Source organism: Pelmatolapia mariae, linkage group LG9 (genome assembly GCF_036321145.2).
Source record: "Pelmatolapia mariae isolate MD_Pm_ZW linkage group LG9, Pm_UMD_F_2, whole genome shotgun sequence".
Classification (NCBI taxonomy): Eukaryota; Metazoa; Chordata; class Actinopteri; order Cichliformes; family Cichlidae; genus Pelmatolapia; species Pelmatolapia mariae.
In genome coordinates, this window is record NC_086235.1 from 7,590,913 (window position 1) to 7,615,574 (window position 24,662).

General features: G+C 40.0%; 2 protein-coding genes across 4 annotated transcripts in view; both read left to right on the forward strand.

The window, feature by feature from the left end:
• Nucleotides 1–24,662, forward strand: part of LOC134634047 (zinc finger protein 883-like) — an 83,977-nt gene that overhangs the window by 20,518 nt on the left and 38,797 nt on the right. The gene's annotated exons all lie outside the window — the stretch shown is intronic.
• Nucleotides 444–24,316, forward strand: LOC134634048 (zinc finger protein 883-like). Of its 2 annotated transcripts, none has more exons than XM_063483083.1 (4): nucleotides 444–701; nucleotides 12,045–12,150; nucleotides 19,281–19,961; nucleotides 20,103–24,316. In XM_063483083.1, the coding sequence occupies exons 2-4, from the start codon at nucleotides 12,133–12,135 to the stop codon at nucleotides 20,787–20,789; spliced, it is 1,386 nt and encodes a 461-aa protein (XP_063339153.1). In that variant the 5' UTR covers nucleotides 444–701; nucleotides 12,045–12,132; the 3' UTR covers nucleotides 20,790–24,316. The 2 variants fall into 2 exon arrangements, with proteins under 2 accessions (XP_063339153.1, XP_063339154.1); XM_063483084.1 differs by having other exon boundaries at nucleotides 20,106–24,316.

Genomic DNA, 24,662 nt, shown 5'->3' on the forward strand with positions numbered 1-24,662 from the left:
ATTTCATAACATTAATATAACCACTAAGACAACCTAAAATCATCAAAACAACTTCGCCAGCACAGTAAAATCCACTGAAATTGATCAAAAACTGAACTGATGACTTCCTACTTAGATATTTGTTTCAGTTCAGTGATGGTGGATTATAACCTCCATTCAAATCATTCAAAAAAGAGAAGAGAAAACTATAGAACATGTTATATTACACTGTGAGAAGGTAACTGATCCAAAACCTCAGTAACCTCAGTAAAAATGAAACTGGATCTTATTGATTTACTGCAAAAGGACTCAAGAAGTGAAAGTTATCAGGCCTTATTCCAGTTTTTAAAAGAGAGTAAATTGTTGCTGGTCGACGTTCCAGTTCAAACTCCACACCAGTTGGTGGCGGTAAAGCAAAGTTTTGTTGTTTGACAACCACAAATACAATTTCGAGGAAGAAGAAGAAGGAAGAGGGCAGAACAAAGTGAGGACCTCCACGAGAGGAGGTGTTTGCACAGAGAGCTGCTTTTTCATTCAAAGAGACTAAAGTAGTACCAACGTTTGGATCGATATCTGCATCGATCTGCCCACCCTTGTCTCCTGGATCGTAGCTGAGATCAGCGTGAACCACGTGGGTCTCTGCTCCCTGATCTGTTTCCTGTGTTTGGAAAGAGTTCCAGCTTCATCACGGAGTTTCTCTCGGTTTGTGGGATCATCTAAAGGTAAGCACCGAGCTAACTTTACTGTGAGTTCAGTTCATGTTGAGTTTAGCTCCTGAATGAGGTCTTCTGCTGCTCTCCTCGGTGTCTGTTCACAGTTTATTGTGAACACGTTGAGAGAAGAGTGAGAGAGTGTTTGGAGAAAAACACCAACTAATCATTAGCTCAGCATGCTGGGAGAAGTTGGAGCAGAAAAGTCTTTTCATTGTCCCTGCAGCTGTTTTTCTGCCTGCACCAAACCTCTACAGCCTCATTTCTATTTGAAGTGATAACAGGAAATGGATGAGAGCGATCTGCTGCAGTATCAGGGTCACAATAAACTTTATTGTCCAGCTGCTGTGGATGAACACATGAGAGGAAGTGAACTCCTACAAAGTCTCATTTTAATGAGTCTGGCTGCTGTAAAGTGATGCAGAGGAAGATGTTAACAAAAACTAATGAAACAGAGATGAAAGTAAACAGTGTTCATATTTGAAAGCACAGAGAATAAAAATATATTGTGCTGGTTAATGTGCAGGAGAGTGTGAAGAATGTAATAATGTCTTCCTGTGTCAAACACAGCTGCAGTCAAAGCAGGAAGGAAAGCACTGAAACCACTGATCAAGGCTCATTAATCAAAGACTGCTGATCAATGGCCATGAGTACCATTCACAGAGAGTTGGGGAGTCGCTGCAATCACAGCATTTGATCAATGAGCTTTGATCAGTGGTTGTTGATCAATGTTCATGAGAATTTGCATATTAATGCTCAATAACTGACCTCCCAGCCCATTGTTCCTTCAGTGGTCCTCGTTTCAGTCATTATGCAAATGCACTGTTGAAGATTGGGGAAACCTGCAGTCAGCTGAGACTGAAGAAGTCACTTGGATGAGTGACGAAACGTTTCTCCTACTGCAAAAGCTGCGTCCAGATGAACAGAATCAAACTTTTAGGAATGGTGGAGGTGGTGGCACTGGGGGGCTGAAGGTGTTGAAAGTGTGGGGTGGGGGAGTAACAGGTCTGTCCCTGTTTGTGGAAACCACAGGAGGAGCTGTTCAGGCTGTTGGCTGGGTGTGAATTGTTGATGGAGTCTTTAAACTTGTAGTTGCTGTTTTCCAGACTGAAGCAGAGTCGTTAGCTGAAAATTGGTTTTAGAGGTTCATTCAGGACACCTTCTCAGGCTCTTACAGCCTTACCTGTATCATAACAAAGTGTATAAACCCCAATCCACCTTTAACATGGTCCTTTGAAAATGCCAGAAAACACTGGGGCCAGCTTGTTTGCACAGTGTCTGAGGGTGGCAGGAGACACGCCGTCTGGGCCAGGAGCTTTCCGAGCATTCAGACTCTTTGTCAAGAGATTTATTCTAAAGACACTTCTTCAGCTAAGAGTCTAAGGGTAGAAACGCACAGACGCTGCAGCATTTACTTGCAAGGGCGATCACAGAACGCTCACACCAGAGTGGGGGCCCTGCGATGCGCGCTCTGTTCTTGCACTTGTCTTTATTTATATACAAAAGTAATACAACAGTGAATACGTCTATTCATAGGCAGAGAAACGTTAGTGTGTAGGGAGTGAGGATAAGAGTGGTTCAGGTGTATGTGTGTGTGTTGTGGGATACAGAAGGATGCGGCCCCTCTTCTTGTTAGGGAGCATCAGATAAGAGTGTCCAGCTCTCCTCTTCCTGGCAGGAGTGAAATAATAACAGCTTGTTCAGCTATTATCGCTGTAAGAAAGAATTTATAAAACAGTCCTGTAGTGGACAACAGTCTAAGTCATCAAAAGGTCAACATCAGTATTCTATCATATGCAAACTTATATCATTAAAAGCTTATACTGACCACTAGAATACATTTTTCTATTGACATTCCCTCCTGTTGTCAGTAGTGCTGGGCGATATGACGATATATATCGTGTGGACGATAGAAAAGTGTCTATCGTGCCATTTGTCTTCTATCGTTTCTATCGTTTCTAACCCGAATTTTACAAATTATTACATAAAATATATCATTAACCCTTTACAACCGGTCAGAGCAGGCACACTCCGTTTTCCCTAACTACTTTTAAATCCCTGTAGAACTGTAACCAAGGTAGTGCAATAATGTTTTTTTTTTGTTGCATATGAAACCGTAGGGGTTGTACTTACATCTTATTCCATTAGCTTGCCCTAGGTCACGGTTTTCTTCCACATATAGCTTTGCAAAAATTGCATAAAAAGCACTTCCAGCAACAAAAACATAATATTCCAGACTTCCAGCAACAAAAACATAATATTCCAGACTTGCAGCAACAAAAACATAATATTCCAGAAACAGGCTTTGCCGATCCGATCAGCTGTTCATAACACTTCCTAGTTGGAATATAAGTCAGCGCAACTATCGCATGTCCGCCATTACCTGTCCGAAACCGGAAGTGACGTCACTTTCGCGGAAAATGTAGTTTTTTAAGCTTCAAAGTCTATGTCGGTGTTTTTAAAAGTCATGTTTGACTTTATGCTCTTCTGTATCGTTTCTGGGATGCTTAGAAGTCAAATTACACTGTTGGAAATAGTTTATTTTGATGCACATGCTGTTTTTTTGCAAATTTGCATTTATTTTCATTTATATATAAAAATTTGTGTATCTCAAAAATAAAACTATGAAGACACTCAAAATAAATAAATGTAAAGATAAGCTCTGGCGGACTTGGTTCTATGGTAGGTCTTAAAGGGTTAAATAGCCTGTGCAAATATATTAGTGTTGTCTTCTCACTATACATACTCTGAACTTTATGCAAGAGAAAATAAAGTATAAAAAAATGATATTTTTCGCAAAGAAACTGTCTTGTGGTTTTGCAACATGGTACTGCTTTACATGCACCCGGATTTGCGACATACTTTACAGTAACTCAAAACAAAGACTGCACCCTCTCCACTCGCTGTTTACAGACTGCATACTTTCCAGATGACCACAGGTCAGGTGGTATATCGTGATATATATCGTTATCGTGATATAAAATAATTCATATCGTGATAAATATTTTTTCCATATCGCCCAGCACTAGTTGTCAGTATAACTTTTGAAGTGGGATATCAGTATGTAACATCTTGTTGTACATTTTCTATCACACCATCATTAATCACACAAAGTCTTCATGTTCCAACAGGTTGGGGCCATCATCATCATCATCATTTGTCACAGCTATGTATGCAGCAACAGTGGAAACAATTATGCGGTTAATCATGAGCTTTAAACATGGCTGGATACATGTTACAAAAACACAAAATAAAAGTAAAAATACTCCAATGAGTAAGATAAGATCACAGACAGAAGTTACAGAATGTGAGCAGAATACTATATATATAAATACAGAGACATATATAAACAAGAGTATACAAAAGGGATAAATAGAATAAATAATAATAATAATACAAGGGAATTGCAAGTATTTCAAGTATTGAAGTCTATTGCACCGTTGGTTTTTAACAAAAAGTATTGCACAGTGAAAAGGGAGTAGTAGTCTTTATAGCAGTCACTTGTATTATTTACATAGTCCTGATTTTGGGCCTGCTGGATCTGTCTCAAGGCGTTCAGGGCATCAGTCATGTTTGATGAGTGTACATTGTCTGGTGTGTGTGTGTGTCATGTCTCACTCAATCAACGAGTGCACGTCTGTTCAGGTGTGTGTATGTTGGTGTGTTTATCACTTTCCTGTTCTGGTGTTTTGGGTAAACCACGGCCTGAAGCGTACCCTGGGATCCTGCCCTCCTCCTTCTCAGTCCGGTTGCGACCATTGCTGCTGCTCAAAGTTCAGTCTGTCCTGGTTCTGGCCCCAATTGGGGCAGTCGTTTCTCCAGTGTCCATGCTCACCGCAGGTGAAACCGGCATCTTCTTCTGTGTTTTGTCCATTCTGAGGTGCCTATTGACCTCAGTTGCTCCTCCTGTCTCTGGCACGCCCTTTCTTCTGCTGCCCGATCATTCGTGTTGGTCCGTCACTGTCCCGCACAGTGTTAATGCAGAGTTATCAAGGTCAGCATTCTTTTGCTCGGCCTTACTTTTCATTCGGGCTTAATGGGCGTCCCGTCACAGCTCTGTCAGCTGAAGCTATCTGGAAATCTCCCCCGTGTAGTGAAACGGGCCTTGGATTTAACGCTCTCCGTCTCTGCTGCATGAGATCGCTTTCCTGTAGCACTGTTGACATTTTCAGATTGTTGTTATGGGTCCAGCTGCTGCAGCATTTGGTCAGGGTCACGTCAAAGATGATAGAGGTTAGAGCAGGAGTCCAGGTCAGCTTCGGCTTTCAGGGCCGGCAAAGCAGCCTGTAATCAAGCATAAAGAGAAAAAACAAAACAAAAACAGACGAACAGGAAAATTATGTTGTTTTGGCTGTGTTATTCAGAGAGGGGAGAAACACTGGGCCAGGCCCTGTGTCAGCCTTCTCTCCCCCTTTTTTTTTGTTTTTCCTCACAATATAATCAACTCATAACCCACCAAGTTGACAGGACAACACAGGTAGATATTTAAATTCTTAAGAACATCTTCAGTAATCACTTGTGTTGTTCAATCAGCAGAAAACATCTCACAATTTGTTGTATTACCAACTAAATTTGTCTGATTACTGCTTGGTCATACCAGACTCTCTTTTATTTTTTCTTTTCTTTTCTATTTTCACAAACGTTTCATCTATTGTCCTGCAAGCTGGAGAGTTAAATGTCAGCAGTGGATAAATTCAGCATTTGATAACAAAACTATTAAGTTTTCCCTGTTTTAACACCAATGAGAGAGATAGGCAAATGTATAGTGTGTGCTATAGTGTAAGCTGTTCTTCATTACATGTATGTGTGTTAGTACGCTTGCATGCAGGGCCTCTGGGCCTGTCTCACCCAAAAGAGCATTTTCTTAACAGTTGCCTTTCACTTTAAGAAGGTAAATGTGCTTGTAGCAGTTGTGAGATTGTTATGCTGTCATATATTACATTATACCTGTAATCAAAATGAGTGAATCATGATACTGCTGTAGGCCACATCATACTTCTTGTGTAATCAGTATGTAATTTTAGTTTGCATCATACTTCTGAGTTAAAAGAATGTGAAAATCATTCGATTTATTAGATAGGTTTGTATTATCCTATACTGCTGATTTACTGTGAGTGAGTTACACTGTTTCATGACATTTCATACTGCTGAGTTATGAAAAGAGTATTGTGTTCAGAGAGTAGGGGCCTCATTGTGATAGTAAAGAGAACAGAGCACATGCCACGGGAGCGTCACCCCCACCTTTGGTGGAAGCAGAAAAACAGGGAGCCAAGGTCATAACTCAGGCTCACTAAGAGTCAGAAAGAATGTGAATGCTTAGTTTTGTGGCTGTGGCGCATTTTGTATAGCTTCTTTTCTTTGTTTAGTAGCTTTCTGCCTCCACCTGAGGGTGTGCCCTAAGTATGTGACTTCAGGTCTCCATAATTGGAGTTTATTTAAAGATAAATAAGATGATTTCATATATTTCTCGCAGATCATGCACTAGACAGTATGTTGCAGTATTAGCCTGCTTCAACACTTAAGCAAAACATCACTCTTTGTTTTATTATTATTATTATTATTATTATTATTATTTTAAATTCTCCTTTCTCAAAAACAGAAAATGAAATTGTAGTTGTTCTTGGCTGAGAAACACAAAACCTCCCTTTTTTCCCTTTTTTTTTTTTTCAAAACAAAAATTAAAATTCAAAACAAAAAACAGGCAACCCAGCTCTCAGCTGGCTCTGGACTTGTCATCATCAAGGACGCATGGTGAGAGCTACTCCAGAAGTTACAGTACTCATCACTCAAGCAACATTTCAAAAAACAAAAGAAACAAAAAACAAAACTCAGCACACTACACAGAGAACAACAACAAGACACAACTGAAGATGTTGTTCTTGTTTGTTCTCCTTGAATTTTAGAATAAAGTTATTGCATCTGCATTAGTAAATCATATGCCTAATCATTATGTGCCAGTATGATCACAAATTTATTCATTTTTCAAACCAACAAAACAAAAAACAAAACAAAAAGCATTTTACTGATGGCTTGATCGCTTTACACACATAAGTCAAAAAGCAAAAAGCTGCTACCAAAGACAAATCAGAAGTATGAGGGGAAAAAACTGAGCCCACAGACAGCTGCATGTTTGAGCTTTAATAGCTGTTTCCCTCCCTCTGATGTGTTCTTATGCAGCTCCTGCTCTAAAAAAATGTGTAACCTGCTCATCAGCTTAGCAGTGTCCACATATTTAATTCAGCTTCTCAATTGTGTAGCTTTAGCTGTTGTATACAGGGTTTAGCTTGTTAGTAGTTAGTATAGGTGTGCTCTATATTTCAGCAATGTCTCATCTAGGATAACAGGTTTTCAAGCAAGTCAAGTGCCTCTATGCACTTAATTAGTTTAGATATTTTCTTTATTTTCTTCATCTCATATGTCATTGTGCTGAATTTGAGCAAACCTTAAGCTTGATGCAGACTACTTTTAACAATTATCCACCTCACATCATAACTGACTGAGGTGCCTTTTCATATTAATATTATGTCATTATTAATGTTATTATCTTTTTTTATATATATAACAGCAATAATATATTACAATATTTTATTTATATTTTACTTTGTATCCACCAGAGGCTGCGGGTGATCTGCAGTTTCACCCCCTCCCAAGCTGGAGACATTTCCCTTTACCTTGGCTGAACAATGACACAACCTTAACATACCTTATGCATCTCTCTATTTTATTTAATATGTTTTCGTGTGAATTATCTGCTTTCATTCATTCTATTCATTCTGGGCATGGTCGTTGTTTCATTGTTAATACCAATATGCAGGTTGTTATCCTTCCTATTATTAGTTTGAATACAGTAGAGATAAGCTCTAATTTAATTTAACCTTTTGTTTATTCTACTTTATTCCTCTTGTGTTTATATGTATTAAGTTGGGTCTGTATCCAGCCCTTTTTAAACTTTGATCTCTAATCTTTTACTTGACGAGGGATTATTATGTTCTTCCTAGTCTGAACTGCTTTGTTTCTTACAGTCACGTACAAAATGTCCCTCTTTTCCACACCTCCAGCATGTAGTACTAAAACCACTGTTTGGTGTGTGTCTAGGCCTGCCTCTACCCCCTGCTCCTGCCTTGTGCATTCCTCTCCCTGTCTTTTGGATTACTCCTGCTCCGGATTGTTGTTTTTCTAAACATTCCTCATCAGGTGTTAATTTTGCTTGTTTATTCTCCATGTTCAACGATTTTGCTGGGCCGTCACTGGCACGCTTGACTTCAGAGTGGTTTACTGATACGGCCTTCGACTTCACTTCTTCTTCTTTTTTTTTTTAATATGTTTTTTTAGTTTTTTCTGTTTTCACAAATAGTACATAATTGCATAACATAATAAAGTATACAATTCAGAACCAAAAATAAATAAATAAAAACATAAACAAACAAATAAGCAAAACAGAACAAAAACAAACAAATAAACAGACTGACAACTAAGCACAAAACACCAGCTCAGGTCCATCTAAAAATAAATAAATAAATAAATAAAAAGAGAATACAATACAGTGCAATACCTGTAGTCCCAGTAGTACGTTGAAATTTGAACACTCAAGAGAATCCTTGTAACATAATATTAGAAACATCAGGTTCCACATAATTCAAGTATGGTTCCCACAACTTAAAGAATTGATCTGTTTTTGAATGCAGTACACATGTAAGATATTCCAATGGCACTAGATCCAACACTACTCTTTGCCAACCTTTAATAGTTGGTGCTTTTTCATTAATCCATTGGAGTAGTATATTCTTCCTCGCCGCATAGGTGAGAACACAGTACAATCTCCTATTATTCTTGGATATTAACCGCCGACTGGGGAGGCCCAGTATGAGAGACATAGGGTCCATCTCCAATTCACAACAGAAAATCTTCTCCATTTCAGATAACACATTAGACCAATATTCTTGCAATTTCAAACATGACCAGAAGCTGTGAGTTAAGGTACCAATTTCTGTCTTGCATTTGAGGCACATGGGTGAAAAGGTAGGATTATACTGATGTCTGCGAAATATGGATATATGCATTCTATGTATAATTTTTAACTGCATTGCTTTAGTAAGATTACAAACTGAGATTGATTTGGCATAGCTCCAGACATCTTTCCACTCTTTATCATCAATTGCTATACCTAACTCCTTTTCCCATGTGCCTTTAAGCTTCTGTGACATCACTGAAGGTACAGAATATAAAGCCTTATAAAATATCTTCACAGGTACCTCTTTGTCTGTTAAAAATAATAATTTTTCAACAGGAGAGACTTCATGATTCTCACTAAAGTCAGTACTATGTAAGATATAATGCCTTATCTGTAAGTAACGGAAAAAGTCATGTTTGGAGAGAGAATATTTCTCAACCATTTGGTCAAATGACATAACTACATTGTCAGAGAATAAGTCCCTCAGTCTGTGAATTCCTTTGTTCTTCCATTCCTTAAAACCTATATCTAACATCCCCGGTTGAAAGTCAGGATTATTCACAATAGGGGTAAACACAGATGTTAACTTCAACCTTCCCTCAATTCGACATACTGACCACCAGGCCTTAAGTGTATTAAGTGTGACTGGATTATCACAGCTCAATCTAATATCTTTAAAGTTCTTAAAGAACAGTAAATCCCTTAATGGATACTTTGAAAGAGAGGTTTCAATCCCCAACCAGATAGAGTGTAAATTATTTATGACCCAGTCATGAATATAGCACATGTGAGTACTCAATTGATATGTTCTAATATTTGGTAAATCTAAACCCCCTACTGAACTCGGGAGCTGCAATGTAGCCATCTTAAGTTTTGGTTTGCGTTTGCTCCATATAAAAGAGCTTAGCCAGCCATTCAGATCCTTCATCACCCTATTTGAAAATATAACTGGAATCATTTGAACAGGATATAACAGTCGAGGCAAAATATTCATCTTAATCAAAGCTATACGTCCTAGCCAGGAAATGGGTAGGGAATTCCATCTCTCCAAATCCTGCTTTACCTTCTCGAACAGAGGGACAAAATTTGCTTTATACATTTGTTTAAATTTTGGAGTTATAAATATCCCTAAGTATACAAAACCTGTGGGGGACCATTTGAAGGGGAAGGAAGACAGTCCAGTTGGCACTGAATTAAGGCTCCCAATTGGCATAGCCTCTGACTTAGTCAAATTTACTTTATAACCAGAAAATTGACTAAATGTATCAATAATGTTAAGTAAAGCCGGTAGTGATGTCTCTGGATCAGAAATAAATATTAAAACATCATCCGCATATAAACTGATCTTATGCTCATAATCAATTTGCAAGCCCCGTACATCAGGTGCCGTCCGTTCGACTTCACTTCTAACAGTGAAGCGGTATCAGTTTTATGAGATGAAACTCAACCGTTCTCCTTTGTCACCGGTACGTGAGCCTCAGCAAAGAAAACAAAAACAGAAGTAGTTCAGCAGCGTATTGTGCTGTAAAATCAACTTACTTCTACACACATACACACATAGACATTTGCGCGCTAATTTGTCACGAAGTATTTAACGGCTACCTCTAAAACCAGTCTAAACATTGTTCCTTTTGGCGAACTTAACCTATTTTACGCGTTTCTTTAACAATTTGTCACGAGGTAATTTCGGCTACCTCTAAAACTGGTCTAAACTTAGTTCTTTTTGGCGAACTTAAACCTATTTTAATTCCTTTGTCTCAACGTGTTTTAATTTGCCTAAACGTATTTTAATTTGTCACGAAGTAATTTTGGCTACCTCTAAAACCAGTCTAAACACAGTTCCTTTTTTGGCGAACTTAAACCTAATTTATCACGTTTCTTTAAACCTTTGCGGCCGTTTTATATATCAAAAATAGTGTTTCTCACCCTCAGACGTCTCACTGGTGGTTCGGATCGTCAGACTGAATCCCACCGCCGTGGACCAGACTGGCCCGGACTCGAACGTCCCAGGTCCTCCTCGTCTAAGAGGGCTGTGCACAGTCTTCGGTGCTGGGTCCACGGCGTCAGGAAACAGTGTGCCAGATCCTGGAACAGAGTCACAGATAACAGTTCTGATATTTCTGATCCGGCTACGAAGGACCAAAATAAATGTCAAGAGATTTATTCTAAAGACACTTCTTCAGCTAAGAGTCTAAGGGTAGAAACGCACAGACGCTGCAGCATTTACTTGCAAGGGCGATCACAGAACGCTCACACCTTAGTGGGGGCCCTGCGATGCGCGCTCTGTTCTTGCACTTGTCTTTATTTATATACAAAAGTAATACAACAGTGAATACGTCTATTCATAGGCAGAGAAACGTTAGTGTGTAGGGAGTGAGGATAAGAGTGGTTCAGGTGTATGTGTGTGTGTTGTGAGATTCAGAAGGACGCGGCCCCTCTTCTTGTTAGGGAGTGTCAGATAAGAGTGTCCAGCTCTCCTCTTCCTGGCAGGAGTGAAATAATAACAGCTTGTTCAGCTGTAAGAAAGAATTTATAAAACAGTCCTGTAGTGAACAACAGTCTAAGTCATCAAAAGGTCAACATCAGTATTCTATCATATGCAAACTTATATCATTAAAAGCTTATACTGACCACTAGAATAAAATTTTCTATTGACACTCTTAAACTGCTTCCTAACATCTGCTTCATGAATATGAAGTGTTGTAGTGGGAGAAGGTGGTGTGGAATCCTCCATGGTGTGGGGTGAGGAGGGGGGTATTGTAGGTAAAGTGTTTGATGGTGGTGATGGCTCTATGGTGGGGGGAGAGGTGGGGGAATAAGTGTCTCCATTGTTGGGGCTGTTGGAGGTGTGACGACTGCTTGATGGCTCGTCAAAACGGCAGTAAAAGTTGTTGAGGGTGTTGGCCAAGAGCAAGTCATCAGTGGAGTGGGGGTTTTAGGCTTGTAGTTGGTGATATTCATAAAACTTTTTCACACAGAGGCCGAGTCATTCTCTGAGATCTGCTGCTGCATCTTCTCAGAGTGCTGATGTGTAGCAATGTCCACTTCTTTAGTGAACCTGTACTTGGCCCCTCTGTAGCAGTCCCTGTCTCCGCTTCTGAACGCCTTTCTCTATAAACCCCAATCCACCTTTAACATGGTCCTTCTCCCAAACCTTCAAATATGACTTTCTGGCCCTGTCATAGTAAAGGGCTGCTTAGAATATTAGAGCCAATGTCACAAAGTTCCTCCTGAAGTATAAGTGAGTGAGAGAGTTACCTCACTTTGCAGCACAACACGTCTCACAAGATTTCTACAAGCAATCAGAGTGAAATTTGTACTTTGTGTTGTCAGATGAACATATGAGACACTTTGACTCTTCAGTGCAGTGTGGAGCCTAACAAAGATCTGTTTTGTGTTCCCAGCTGATCAGCAGGAGGAGAAGAGTCTGACGGAGCAGCAGAGGAACATTTTCAGCCATCTGGACTCAGCTGAGTCACTACAGAGGAAACAATGAGCTCAACACAGAAGGTGAGGAAAATATCACAGTTTCACCAAATAATCAGTCACGTCTAAAACTCTCATACTCCCAACCTGTTATATGACTGTGTTGTATATTATAATGTAGTATGTATTTTCAAATTATGTTTACAAACATTAAGAAGTCACAAGCAGTTATTATTCTTTATTATTATTATTAGTAGCAGTGTTATTAATTCAATTTTCAATTCAATTCAGTGTTATTTATACAGCACCAAATCACAACAATAGTCGCCTCAAGGTGCTTCACATTGTAATGTGGATCCTACAATAATACATACAGAGAAAACCCAACAATCATATGACCCCCTTTGAGCAAGCACTTTGGTGACAGTGGGAAGGAAAAACTCCCTTTTAACAGGAAGAAACCTCCGGAAGAACCAGGCTCACAGAGGGGCGGGGCCATCTGCAGAGAGCGGTTGGGGCGAAAAAATGAAGACAGGATAAAATACATGCTGTGGAAGTACATTATTATTATTATGTGTGCCTATGCCAAGAGGCACACATATTACTATTCGTCGGATTTATTATTATTATTATTATTGTGTGGATGCCCTAAAGGGCTTCCACACCATTGAGTTCCTGTTTCTCTTTATTCTTTATTATTCCTCTAGTTGCTTCCGTACACTTTTTGGCACTTAACTACTTCCTCAGTTTTCAGCCGATTTTCTCAGTTCAAACTCTATACTGTTCTGCTCTTTCTGCTAATGATGGCTATGACTTTTGGTGTTTATTACTATTATACTTTTTAAAATATTACACTTTTTTCCTTTAATTTGTCCCATTGAAATCAATGGAAATCTTCAGAAATTCTGCTAAATCTTGCTTGTTTTTGAAACTTAACTACTTCCTCATACTTTCACCCAGAAACTCCATTCAAACTTTAAAATGTTCTCAGATTATTGGGCTACTCCTGTATGATTCTGCTTTTTCAGATCTTCTACCGTTTTAATTTTATACCTCTTTAAGTTTTCAGTTGCAAAATTGTGATTTTTCAGAAAATACATGCGTTGTTATGGTTGCTATGCAATTAACTCAGAGTGAGAGCTGGTCTTTTCTGAATTTTCTCTTCATGTCCAAACAACTTCTTGCTACTCGCTCAATTTCCACTCAACCCCCACAAATTATACATCAAAACGTAGGTATTTTTGCTGGCTTTCAGACAATATTACTATCTTTATTGTGACATTTACTGTTTTTTCGCAATTTGCCTCGAAGTGACACATGGTCTGCTTAGTCCCCATTCGAAGTCTATGTGGAGGTTTTGAAATTCAGAGCTGAAATTCTGTAACAGGAGGCATTTTCAAATCGCCATATCTAATTAACAAAGCAAAGTTAGGACATGAGGCTTGTGCCAATATATCTTCAGACACTGCTGACACTCACAGTGGAATCAGTTTTTACATTCATCTTACCGTTGAGCCATAAATTACGTTTGTTTGAGGGGTGGAAATCTGTCCTCCTCTCAGTTCTCACACTCTGAAAATGAAGCCGTTTCTTCTCTCGTCATATCTCCGCGACGGAGGTACAAAGAGCTATGGAAATCGCAGTCAAAATACACCAAAGTCCGCTGATTCACCCAGTACAAGAATTATGCTGCTAGCCCTCCTAGTTTTTGAGTTACACGACGTTTTGTAACTCCAAAAAACGGCGCTTTTCGCCGCTCACCGCGATCTATTTTCTGACTGCCCAAATGTCTGTCTTTCAGCTGCCCGCCCCCTTCCCAGGTGGCACAATCAGTAATGACACGGCTCTGCACCTCAAAGGTCGTGGGTTCAATCCCCCCTTGCTTCAACATTATTTTTTCATTACAAATTTGAACACTATCACAGACCTGTCATTTATATTGATCATTTATTACAATTCTGCAAAGTTTTATCATTTTAGCAGCTTTTCTAATATGGACCGAAATACATACAAGTACCCAGTCTAATGAAGCAGACAGAGGCAGTAGCTCTGATTGGTGAATTTGAGCAGAATCAGGTTGTTCTTTCATTTCATTTCTTTATTTATTTCACACATGGTTCATTGTGTTTCTTTTTCTACATACAGAACCTTCTGCCTCTTTTCAGCAGAAATTCTGCCTCTTTTCAGCAGAAATTCTGCTCATTCACCTCTTTCAGTGCAACGTTCTGCTTCTTTGCGTCTTTTCAGCAGAAATTCTGCTCATTCACCTCTTTCAGTGCAACGTTCTGCTTCTTTGCGTCTTTTCTGCAGAAATTCTGCTGATTCATCTCTTTTCTGCAAAATTTTCAGCCTTTTCACCTTTTTCAATGCTTTCATCTTTTTTAAATCATAGAGTTCAAATCAAAATATAGTATTTTTACCAAAGCATTGTATTTGTACGAAGTACAGTATTTCTGCCAAATCATAGAATTACTGCAATTTCATAGTATTTTGAGGAATCCCTTTTGTTATAGTATTACTTCTAAGTCATAGTATTTCTGCTTTGTCATAGTATTTGTACTGAAACATAGTATTTCTGCCAAATCATAGTATTACTGCTATTTCATAGTATTTGAGTGAAATTACAGTGTTTCTGCAAAAACATTGTATTTCTGCTACTGTATTTCCGCTGTATTACGTAGTGGCAAAGTAGGAGGCTGACTGTTACTAAGTGCATCAGTGTACATAGGTCATCTCTTGTGTTGGAGTGCCCTCTTGTGGCGCCTTTTGGGTAGTGCCTTAGTAAACGTGAAGACTGCAAAGTAGTGGTATCAGACTGGTTTGTAGTGGAGGAATTTGTTGCCAGTTTCTTTCATCTTTAATCCGTATTCATGTTTTACTGTAATAACTTTTGTGGCACAATTACCACAATATGGCAGAAATACTATGTTTTGGCACAAATACTTTGATTTGGTAAACTTTAGCTTCCTCACCACTTTTTAGCAAAATTTTCATTTTTTTCACCCCTTTTCAGCACAAATTCCAGGTTTTTTTTGGCTGTTTTCAGAAAAAAAATATATTTTCAGCAGAAACTCTGCTGATTCACCTCTTTTCTACAAAATTGTCAGCCTTTTCACCTCTCATCAGCACAATTCTCAGCAGCTTCTGCTAATTTCAGCAGCATTATCAGTGTCTCCACCTCTTCTTTGTGTGAATGCGTTTAGCTCAGTGAGATGAGTAGCTGCCTTTGGACTAGGAGGGCCAGGTTCAAATCCTGCTCAGGGTGACTTTTTTTTTTTCCACCACCATGCAACTTTTTGCAACTTTTCAGCTTTTCAGCAGACAGCTTCAGCGTTAAGGCATCCACACAGCATTTTCGCAGGAAATGCAAATTTTCTAGTTATTATTATTATTCTTCAGTTTCCGCCTGAAATTTTGCAGCGAATCTCGCCTCGCAGTTTTGAGACAAGCTTCATATATGTTACCTCATTTTGTGCGGCTGGATCAGGAATGGTGTGCTATGACTTTTGGTGTTTATGACTATTATAGTTTTTTAAATATTAATATTTTAGTGAAAATTTTCCCGCGCTTCTCTGCCAAACAGTTTTGACAATAGGGTTACATATGTTAGATCATTTTGTGCGGCTGGAGCTGGACTAGTATGGTATACACTTTTGGTGTTTATGACTTTTATAGTTTTTTAAATATTAATATTTTAGTGCAAATTTAGAAAGATTCTTCTTTTGGCGCCATAGAAACAGACTTCATTTGTGGTGTGTTGGCTCCATCTTTTGGTCCCACTGATACAAATTTCAAACTTCATTTGTGGTGTGTTGGCTCTCTCTAGTGGTATGCCGGGAGTAGTACGGCCTGTCTACCCTTATTTGGATTACCGTAATGATGACAATATCAACGGTGCGCACAGCGTCGCTGCTTTCAGGAGCCATTGGAATTTTTAAGGTTGCGCAAATCATTCAAAAGTTACGGTAATGCTTGGTGGAAAACTCAATATCCCACAATTCATAGCACGCCTCTGCCGAGTCAAACAATGGCGGCCATCACTTAGTTTTTATTTTCCTCTTAATACTGTTTCTAGGTCACAAAATAAACTTTTAAGATATTTTCAGGCGAGAATATAGGTGTGTAAACTTCAAATATCTGCTCATTTTGTCAAAACATCCCATATTAGCGACAATGTTCTGACGATGTCGTTTCTGCTTGAGGCTAGCTGGCTAGTGTGGCTAGCGCGGCTTTGCTAACAAGCTACAGCCGGCCTGGATGACAGTGAGAGCGGCTTACTCTGGTTTCACACCCGGTCCTTCGTAAAGTCTCGTGGTCACAGCTGGACTTATTTTAAATAAATAAATGATTTATTTATTTATTCATTTTAGTAACGGTATAAACAGTGAAAGGTGGTGGATTGGCCAGATGTAAACTTCAAATATGTGCTCGTGTTACCGAGACATCCCATATTAGCTATGATGGTTTCGGTGCCTGCAAAGAGCTAGACAGCCAGCTAGGTAACTGGCTGTCTTTTTGACTCAGGGTCATAGCTGGACTTATTTTTCGTTTTTATGAGCCGATGAGGGTTTTTTTTTAGTAACGGTACAAACAGTGAAAGGCGGTGGATTGTCCAGATGCTGGTCGATGTGGAAAAAATAACTGAGTTGTTTGGTGGTCGCTGACGCGGAGCTACAACCGAGGGCAGCTATCCACCGGTGTGTGTCAGACAGAGCATGCAGGGAACGAGGCGGCGAGGCGACCGCCGATCAACCGGTGGTAGATCGTGGATCAGGGAAACCGAAGGCAGGAGAAGCAGACGGCTGCCGGTCAGAGCGTGAGGTGAACTGAATTTCAGGTAAGACGTTATGAACTGCACTCTATTTGGGTCAGATATAAACCGAGTTTAGGTGTAGTTTGGTGGAAACCAGGAGATGACCTTACCGAATCATCAGAGCTGAACTGGTGATGGAGAAACAGGTTTACCTTTTTTTTAGGTGACATGAATGAGTTGAAGGGAAGTTATGAACTGTTTCTGAGAGAAATAAACACCAAGCTCCTTTTTTATTTAGCTGACAGCTGGTAACTGTGCAGGGGCGGATCTAGCAAAGCTTTTGCCAGGGGGCCAGGTAGGGCATCTTACAACCAAAGTTTGTATAATAATACACAAGATTGGCTGTAGACCATTGTTAATCATTCAGAACACTGTGTAAAAATAACAAAAAACAAAAAGTGAATGCAAAAGTGCATAAATATTTATTTTACGTGATTGATGTGTGTGGCGGGGCGTGGTCTGCAGTGCCGCTGCAGGGGAGGTGGACCCACCTGAGCGGCATCTGCAATCACGCCTCTCTGGCGTAGTCTGTGCTCTCTCGGCTGTTTTTTGGGTGTGTGTCGGGCTGTGAGTTGAAAAGCTACAGTCGGCTGTGTGGGTACACCAACTATGTGTGAAAAGTGGTCCATAACGTAATGCTTCAAAGCGTGTTCATGCAAACATTGTCGGGTCTGCCGTGGTACAATGGGACTTCTGCTCATGAAACTATGTGCACAGCGTCTGCAAATCGGGGCTGTACAAAGTCACTTCATCTTTACCCAAAATTGTAAGCTGTCATCTGTGAGGTGCGAGCGGTGTTTGTTTTTACCATAGTTCATGGTGGAGAATGGCTGCTCTGCTGAGTTTTGCTCTCTGTAGCTGTATGAATGGCAAACTACACTGTTTACCAGCGGCATAGGCACACTTAAAATTTCTTCTGAAATTTTCGCTTTCTAGTTATTATTATTATTATTAATACTAATAATATTATTATTGCTATCATTGCTGTATAAATAGACTTAATATTGTTTCATCACCCCAAAAAATATACGTTTAAAGCACCACAACGGCATACAGTAAACACTAGGGATGGGTATCGTTTAGGTTTTATCCGATACCGGTGCCAAACTGGTACTTTTGAAACAGTGCCGGTGCTTAAACGGTGCTCAAACCGGTGCTTAAAGAATGGAGAACACAAAATTGGTCCAAAAACCTCTCATGTTCAGCTGTTTTTTTTGTAAAAAGATAACAATGTTAGCCTTTTCTGCAGCTATAGGGCATATATGGTATCACTCTTGGCTGGAAGCAGTGCTTAAACAACGGAAAAAACACAAACTTTTTCCAAAAACCTCTCATGTTTAAATGTTTTCTACTTTTTCTTTCGTCATTTTAGCCTTTTTGTCCAGGGTGAAGGGAGTACCTGCCATCAAACAAGAAGACAGCCGCATGTAACTACGACGGTGTTTGCTAGTTCACCTTACATGCATTAATTTAATAACGTGGTTAGCCTACTCAACGTAAATTACACACGAACAACATTAAGCTACTCACGCAGAGAAGAACGGCTGCTGCTGCCATCATCATCCGTCATCATTTCTGCTACACTGGCAGGGCTAGGGGCCAGGACTCTCCTCTTTGGGTTTTTGGGGGATGTTGCTAACTCCAGGTCCGATAACAGGCACCACACCCGCAGTAGATGTGCACGGTGTGAGGTCTCGCAGCAAGCTATTAAACACGGCGCATTTCTCGGCTTTAAAAAAAAAAAGCTATGCGTCGGATTCGAGGTGTTACCTCCTTTGACAGTATCACCTTAAAGCACTTGTTGCACGGTGCTGGGTTTGCATCTTTTGCTGAGAAGTACAGCCAGACTTTTGACCGCTCAGCCTTGGGCATTTTTAATCTGTAGCACTTACCTGGACCCGCCTACTATCCTCGGAAACGTAAAATGATTGGCTAGAATTGGCTCAGGAAAAAAAAAGCACCGAAATAAAGCACCGAAATGTGCGCTGCTTTTCGGTCTGGTTACTACCGTTTATTTCAGAACCGGTGCCATCATGGCACCGGACACCGGTACCCATCCCTAGTAAACACATAATTATTATTTTTGAGTTTTTTTGCTCATGCAAAATGAAATGTGATTAATAGAGATTGAAAATGAATGACATTTAATTGCCATTAATCAAAAATGAATCCAATGTTTTCTACAGTGAAACGTTTGAACAGTCATGAATTATTTTTAACACCAGGTTGGATGTAATGTGTTTCTACTACCAGCAGGTGGGGATAAGAGACCTTTAAGGTGTTTGGTGCCACGCTCCACCTTCAGGTTTAAAACTAGTGTTAATGGAGGGAGTTTGAAGGTTCAGTTTGTTCCACGACTGCATTTCACTCACTGCCTCTGTTTGTATCTCTGTCACTGCAGGACAAACATGGAGCGAGAAGTCAGCGCTCTCAGGAGGCCGACAAACCTCACAGAAGAAAGAGAGAGAAAACATACACCTGTGACGAGTGTGGGAAGGATTTTACTGAGAAGTCTACACTAAAACAGCATCAGGTCATCCACACTGGAGAGAGACCGTTCAGCTGTGACTTGTGTGGAAAGACTTTTTCCTGGAGGGCTGCTCTAAAACAGCACCAACTCATCCACAGTGGAGTTAAAGCGTACAGCTGTGACGAGTGTGGCAGAGCTTTTACTCAAAGTTGCCAACTACAGAGTCATCTAGTTACCCACTCTGGAATTAAGGCATACAGCTGTGACGAGTGTGGCAGAGCTTTTACTCACAGTAGCAGCTTACAGAAGCATCTAGTTACCCACTCTGGAATTAAGGCATACAGCTGTGACATTTGTGGAAAAACCTTCAGTCAGATAGGGCACCGAAATACACACCTACGCATTCACACTGGACATGATGTGTACTGCTGTGATCAGTGTGGCAGACAGTGTACAACCAACAAGCAGTTACAATGCCACATGTTTACCCACACTGAGGAACGACCTTATAAATGTGACCTGTGTGAGAAGACTTTTAAATCTCCACGTCACCTGAGAGAACACCAACAGATCCACACCAGAAAGAGACTCTACAAGTGCAGTTACTGTGAGGTATGTATTTATATTGTTATCTGTGTTAACTGAAACAGTAAAATGTAATTGGACATTTGCAGAGATGCTCTTTATTTCAGGCGACGCTCAGGATAAAAGTGTTGAAGGACTGACTTACACTGTCTTTGTGTCTTTGTTTAGAAGCAGAGCGACACAGATGGATCCAGTTCTCAACCCTGTCATCACTGTGGTGGTGGGAAAGACTTTCGTTGTGACCTCTGTGGAAAAACTTTCAGTTGGCAAGGCAACCTAAGAAGACATCAACGTGAGCACAGTGGAGACAAACTGAAATACTGCAAAGAATGTGGGAGATGCTTCACCGCACCAAGTTCCTTAAAACAACATGAACTGATTCACAGTGGGGTTAAAAAGCACGTCTGTGATCAATGTGGGTCATCCTTCACCACTGCCTGTGAGCTTAAAACACACAAACGAGTCCACACAGGAGAGAAACCATACAAGTGCAGACACTGTGACAAAAGCTTCTCACATTCAGGTAGTCGTAACAAGCATGAACGTACACACATGGAAGGAAACTACAGCTGTGACCAGTGTGACAAGAGCTTCAGGAATCTCAGTTCATACTCCAAACACAAACGATCCCACGTTACTAATAAACTGTTTCACTGTTACCAATGTGCCCAAACATTCACCTCATTGTCTGCTCTGTGCAAACATCAGCGTGATCACTCAGGGCTGAAATCACTCCCATCACTGGATCACAGTGAATCTGAAGAGACAGAAAGATCCTCTGGTTTCAGTGTCAGACTTAAAACCCTTGAGATCAGGCTCCACAGAGTTCAGATGGAATCTCCTGTAAAGATCTGATGAAAATGTTCCACTAGATCAGGGGTCGGCAACCCTAGGCACGCGTTCCACAGTTGGCACGCGAAGGGTTAACTGATGGCACGACCATAGGGCATACCGGGCATTTGCTCGGTGGCCCGATGCTTTTTTCTTTTTCTTTTTTTTTTGTAACGGTATAAACAATGAAAGGTGGTGGGTTGGCCAGATGTTGGCCGGTGTGTAAAAATAACTCAGTTGTTTGGCGGTGGCTACGGAGCTTCCACAGATTCAGTAACATTAGCAAGTGGTGGAGGCCAGCAGGTGGATGAGGGAGAAGGGAGGCAGGAGGAGCAGAGACCCGAGGCGGGGCCGGTCCGAGTGTCAGGTGAACTGAACTTCAGGTAAGAAGTTATGACCTGCAGTCTATCTGGGTCAGATATAAACCAAGTTTAGGTGGAGTTTATTTTCGTTGTGCTGACTTTTTACAGTCAGTTACAATAACTCATACTGTGTACTAGCTAGCATGACGGAGTTTCTATACAGCTGGGTCAGTGCTATGACGTTACTGATGTTGAACTTCATTTTATTCATAAGGTTAGTTAGTAGAGTTGCCAACGGCTCCTTAAAAAATGGAATCGTCCCACATTCAGAGAAATTAGATGAGCTGAAAAGGAACACAGTTTGTCCCGGACTTCAGCTACAATGAAAAAGACACAAAGCTGGATTTATTCTGTGTCTTTGCTGCACAGCTGCCTCTTCTTCTCTCATTCTCTCCCCCTCTCTCTCCTGTTGCTACTTCAATCATGAAACTGATCAATGATCAGCTGATCGGCTTTTCTCTCTTTTTTGTTTATCGCCCACTTTGCGCCAGAAAGAGGAAACCAGCCGATGTCGTGTTAAACAGCAGCAGCACGTTTAAGCTTGATCAGCTGTTGTTAGAATTTATTTAATATTAATTTCTAGTATCAGCTGATGTTTGCTGGAGCCACAGCTGTAAAGCTGCTGGTCATGATGTCGGTTTGGATATGTGGTGAGAGGGAAACATGAAGATGAAACCAGGAGATGTCCTTACTGAATCATCAGAGCTGAACAGGTGATGGAGAAACAGCTTTACCTTTTAGGTGACATGAATGAGTTGAAGGGAAGTTATGAGCTGTTTCTGAGAGACAAATAACACCAGGATCCTTTTCTAAGTAGCTGACAGCTGGTAACTGTGCAGGGGCGGGTCTAGCAAAGCTTTGCCAGGGGGCCAGGTAGGGCATTAACAGGGAAAGGGGGGCACAAAGAAATACTTTCTTATTCTCATTTAAAATGTCTGGCTGTTATTAAATAATTATATGAAGTTTTTATGTGATGTAAAATGTATAGAAATCATACATATACCAACAAGACAGTGTACATCACTGTCACAACAGCGTTTGTTTTCATTCAAAGGCTTTATGGCTTTAATACCTGGTGGGCCGGTCTGTAGTCAAAATGCTGGCTGAGTAATTGCCAGTTAATGCAACATCGAAGCAGCTGGAATCCACAGCTGTGTATAGCTGTGCGTGTTCATGGAGCTTGCATTTTCACCTGCTGGACATCACTACCTGACAAGTTTAACTGTCTTCAGAACATTGCAGAGGCCTTATTGACAGTATTTGGCTCTACATATCTGTGTGAGCAGATTTTCTCTCACATGAGTGTCCTCAGGTAGCCGTCTGAATGCTGGACACTCGGAGACCTGTGTCTCTGAGTGGGAGACCACAGATCACATTAACATGTGTGTCTCTATATTAACAGACATGCCATATTGGCTGAGTTTATTTTTCTTATCATTGTTGTGAGGAGACCATAAATAGCATTTGTATTTTCTGTTGTACAATTCATTTGCTGTTATGGAGTTCTTGTTATGGATAAAAAGTGTCTTTTTTTGTTTCAAAATAGCTGATAACTATTCGCTGACAGCTGCCAACATCTGCAAACAAATATAATTCTATAAAGTGGTTCTATATATTGTGTAACTGTTCATATAGAGCGTTATTAAATTTATTGCTAATGCAATCATATGGCACACTGACTTCTGAGGAAATTTTAAATGGCACTCGCCATCAGAAAGGTTGCCTACCCCTGCACTAGATGGATGCGTAATCTCTTTTTCTGAAGGTTGCTCTCTTCCTGTTTCTGCCAGTGCTGACTGCAGAGATGTAATTCAGATCCATGTCACTGTTTGGAAGTATCAGAGAACTGCTGATGCTGTAAAGCTGCTGGTCAGTCTGATGGGCTGTTGTGTTGTTGTTGGTGATGCTAGATGAAGTGCTGGTGGACCAGGTGAGCTCAGGTTGAGGGTAGATCCCCTCTGAGCTGCAGGTGATCCTTTGTCCTACTTGTTGGAGATTAACTTCACGGACTGGAGCTGAAAAAAACAAAAAACAAACTAAGAATAAAAAAAACCAAAAGAAAAATATATTTCTAAAGAAGTCAGAAAGAGATTTTGTTGTCACAATTTTCCTTTTCTGTTTATTTTATGTTAACATGATTTAATTGAACAAAAATCATGTAAACATGAATCTCAGACCACAGTAAAATATAACATTTGTCTTAGTGTTTTGACACAGCATTTCTAAATACAGATAATGATTAATGATGTAACATGTCATGTATTCTTTATGTATTTGAAGTGTTATAAAAATGACTCTGGATCAGTCCTGGTGTCACAGACAGGCCTCGGGGCTTCAAACCTCAGAAAGTCCTTTTAGCTCTCAGCTGAATTCCTCTGACACACTTTAACAACTATAAGTCAAAGGTCAGCGGTCATATGATTTGGTAATGACAATGCTGAATAACCACATCACTGATTAGGTATTGTAGTAACAACTCAGACTGTTATAATTATTTAGTTAATAATACGGGTTCATGATGTTGTTTCAGGTTGTTTGTGGTTCAATTTCTTGCGTAGGTTGTAAATATGGCAGCTTTAGTCTTTCCTGTCTTTTTAAAAAGAGTTTTGTTACCGTCCACATTCAGGATGATGAACATTTCACTGATGGTGCTGGTGTGGCACTGGTATCTCCCCTCATCCTGAATGTTCACCTCTGTCAGCTGGAGTGAGGCGTTTCCTCTGGAGACCTGATCCTTGGAAAGTGAAGTCCTACTTCTGACTGAATATATGATCGAGCAGTTATATAAACATGAATCTATCCACCGAGCTCCTCCTCGCCTGCTGTGCATCCATGTTCAGCAGCCTTTCATCTGTTTCTCAGGTTTTGTATGTTAAATAGTTCCTGCTTCTGGGGTTCGACATGTTTCGGTTGTCTTATTTTATGTATATAATTAAGATGTTGTGAATAAGTATTTCAGTTGTATCCCGTAGTTGTTTGCTTGACATCAAGCTTTATCCAAGGAAAAACAAAAACACTGTCTGTCTTTCCTCCAAAATAACACTTGGATTACAGTTGGACTGATTTACCAGGTGGTGATACAAAAAATAAAAAGTCTAAGATATTTAAATCTATAGAACATAATCAACAACAGAGACCAGACCTGAAAGTGTGAAACATACTGTATTTGGCAAAAAACAAAAAAATATATATACAACAAAATATAATAAAAATAAGTATAAACAAAAATATTTTTTGAATAAGTGTTTTCATTAAGTGCTAGATAATAAACTCAAAAAGCTGCACTGTACCATAACAGCCAAGGAGCAACAAAGTCAGTGTCCTCGTCTACCTCACATTAAACAGACATATTTCATATGAAATGACTGAAATGTAAAACAGTAGAAAGCTTACTAAAATATTTTAATTCTCTTGAAAACGCCATGAATGGTTTTCATGGGTACCCCCTTTAATGAGCTGATGGGGGCACCCAGTGTATTTATAACTGAAGCAGAGTCTCTCCGAGTGAACGTCCAGATGTGATCAATAGTGAGTC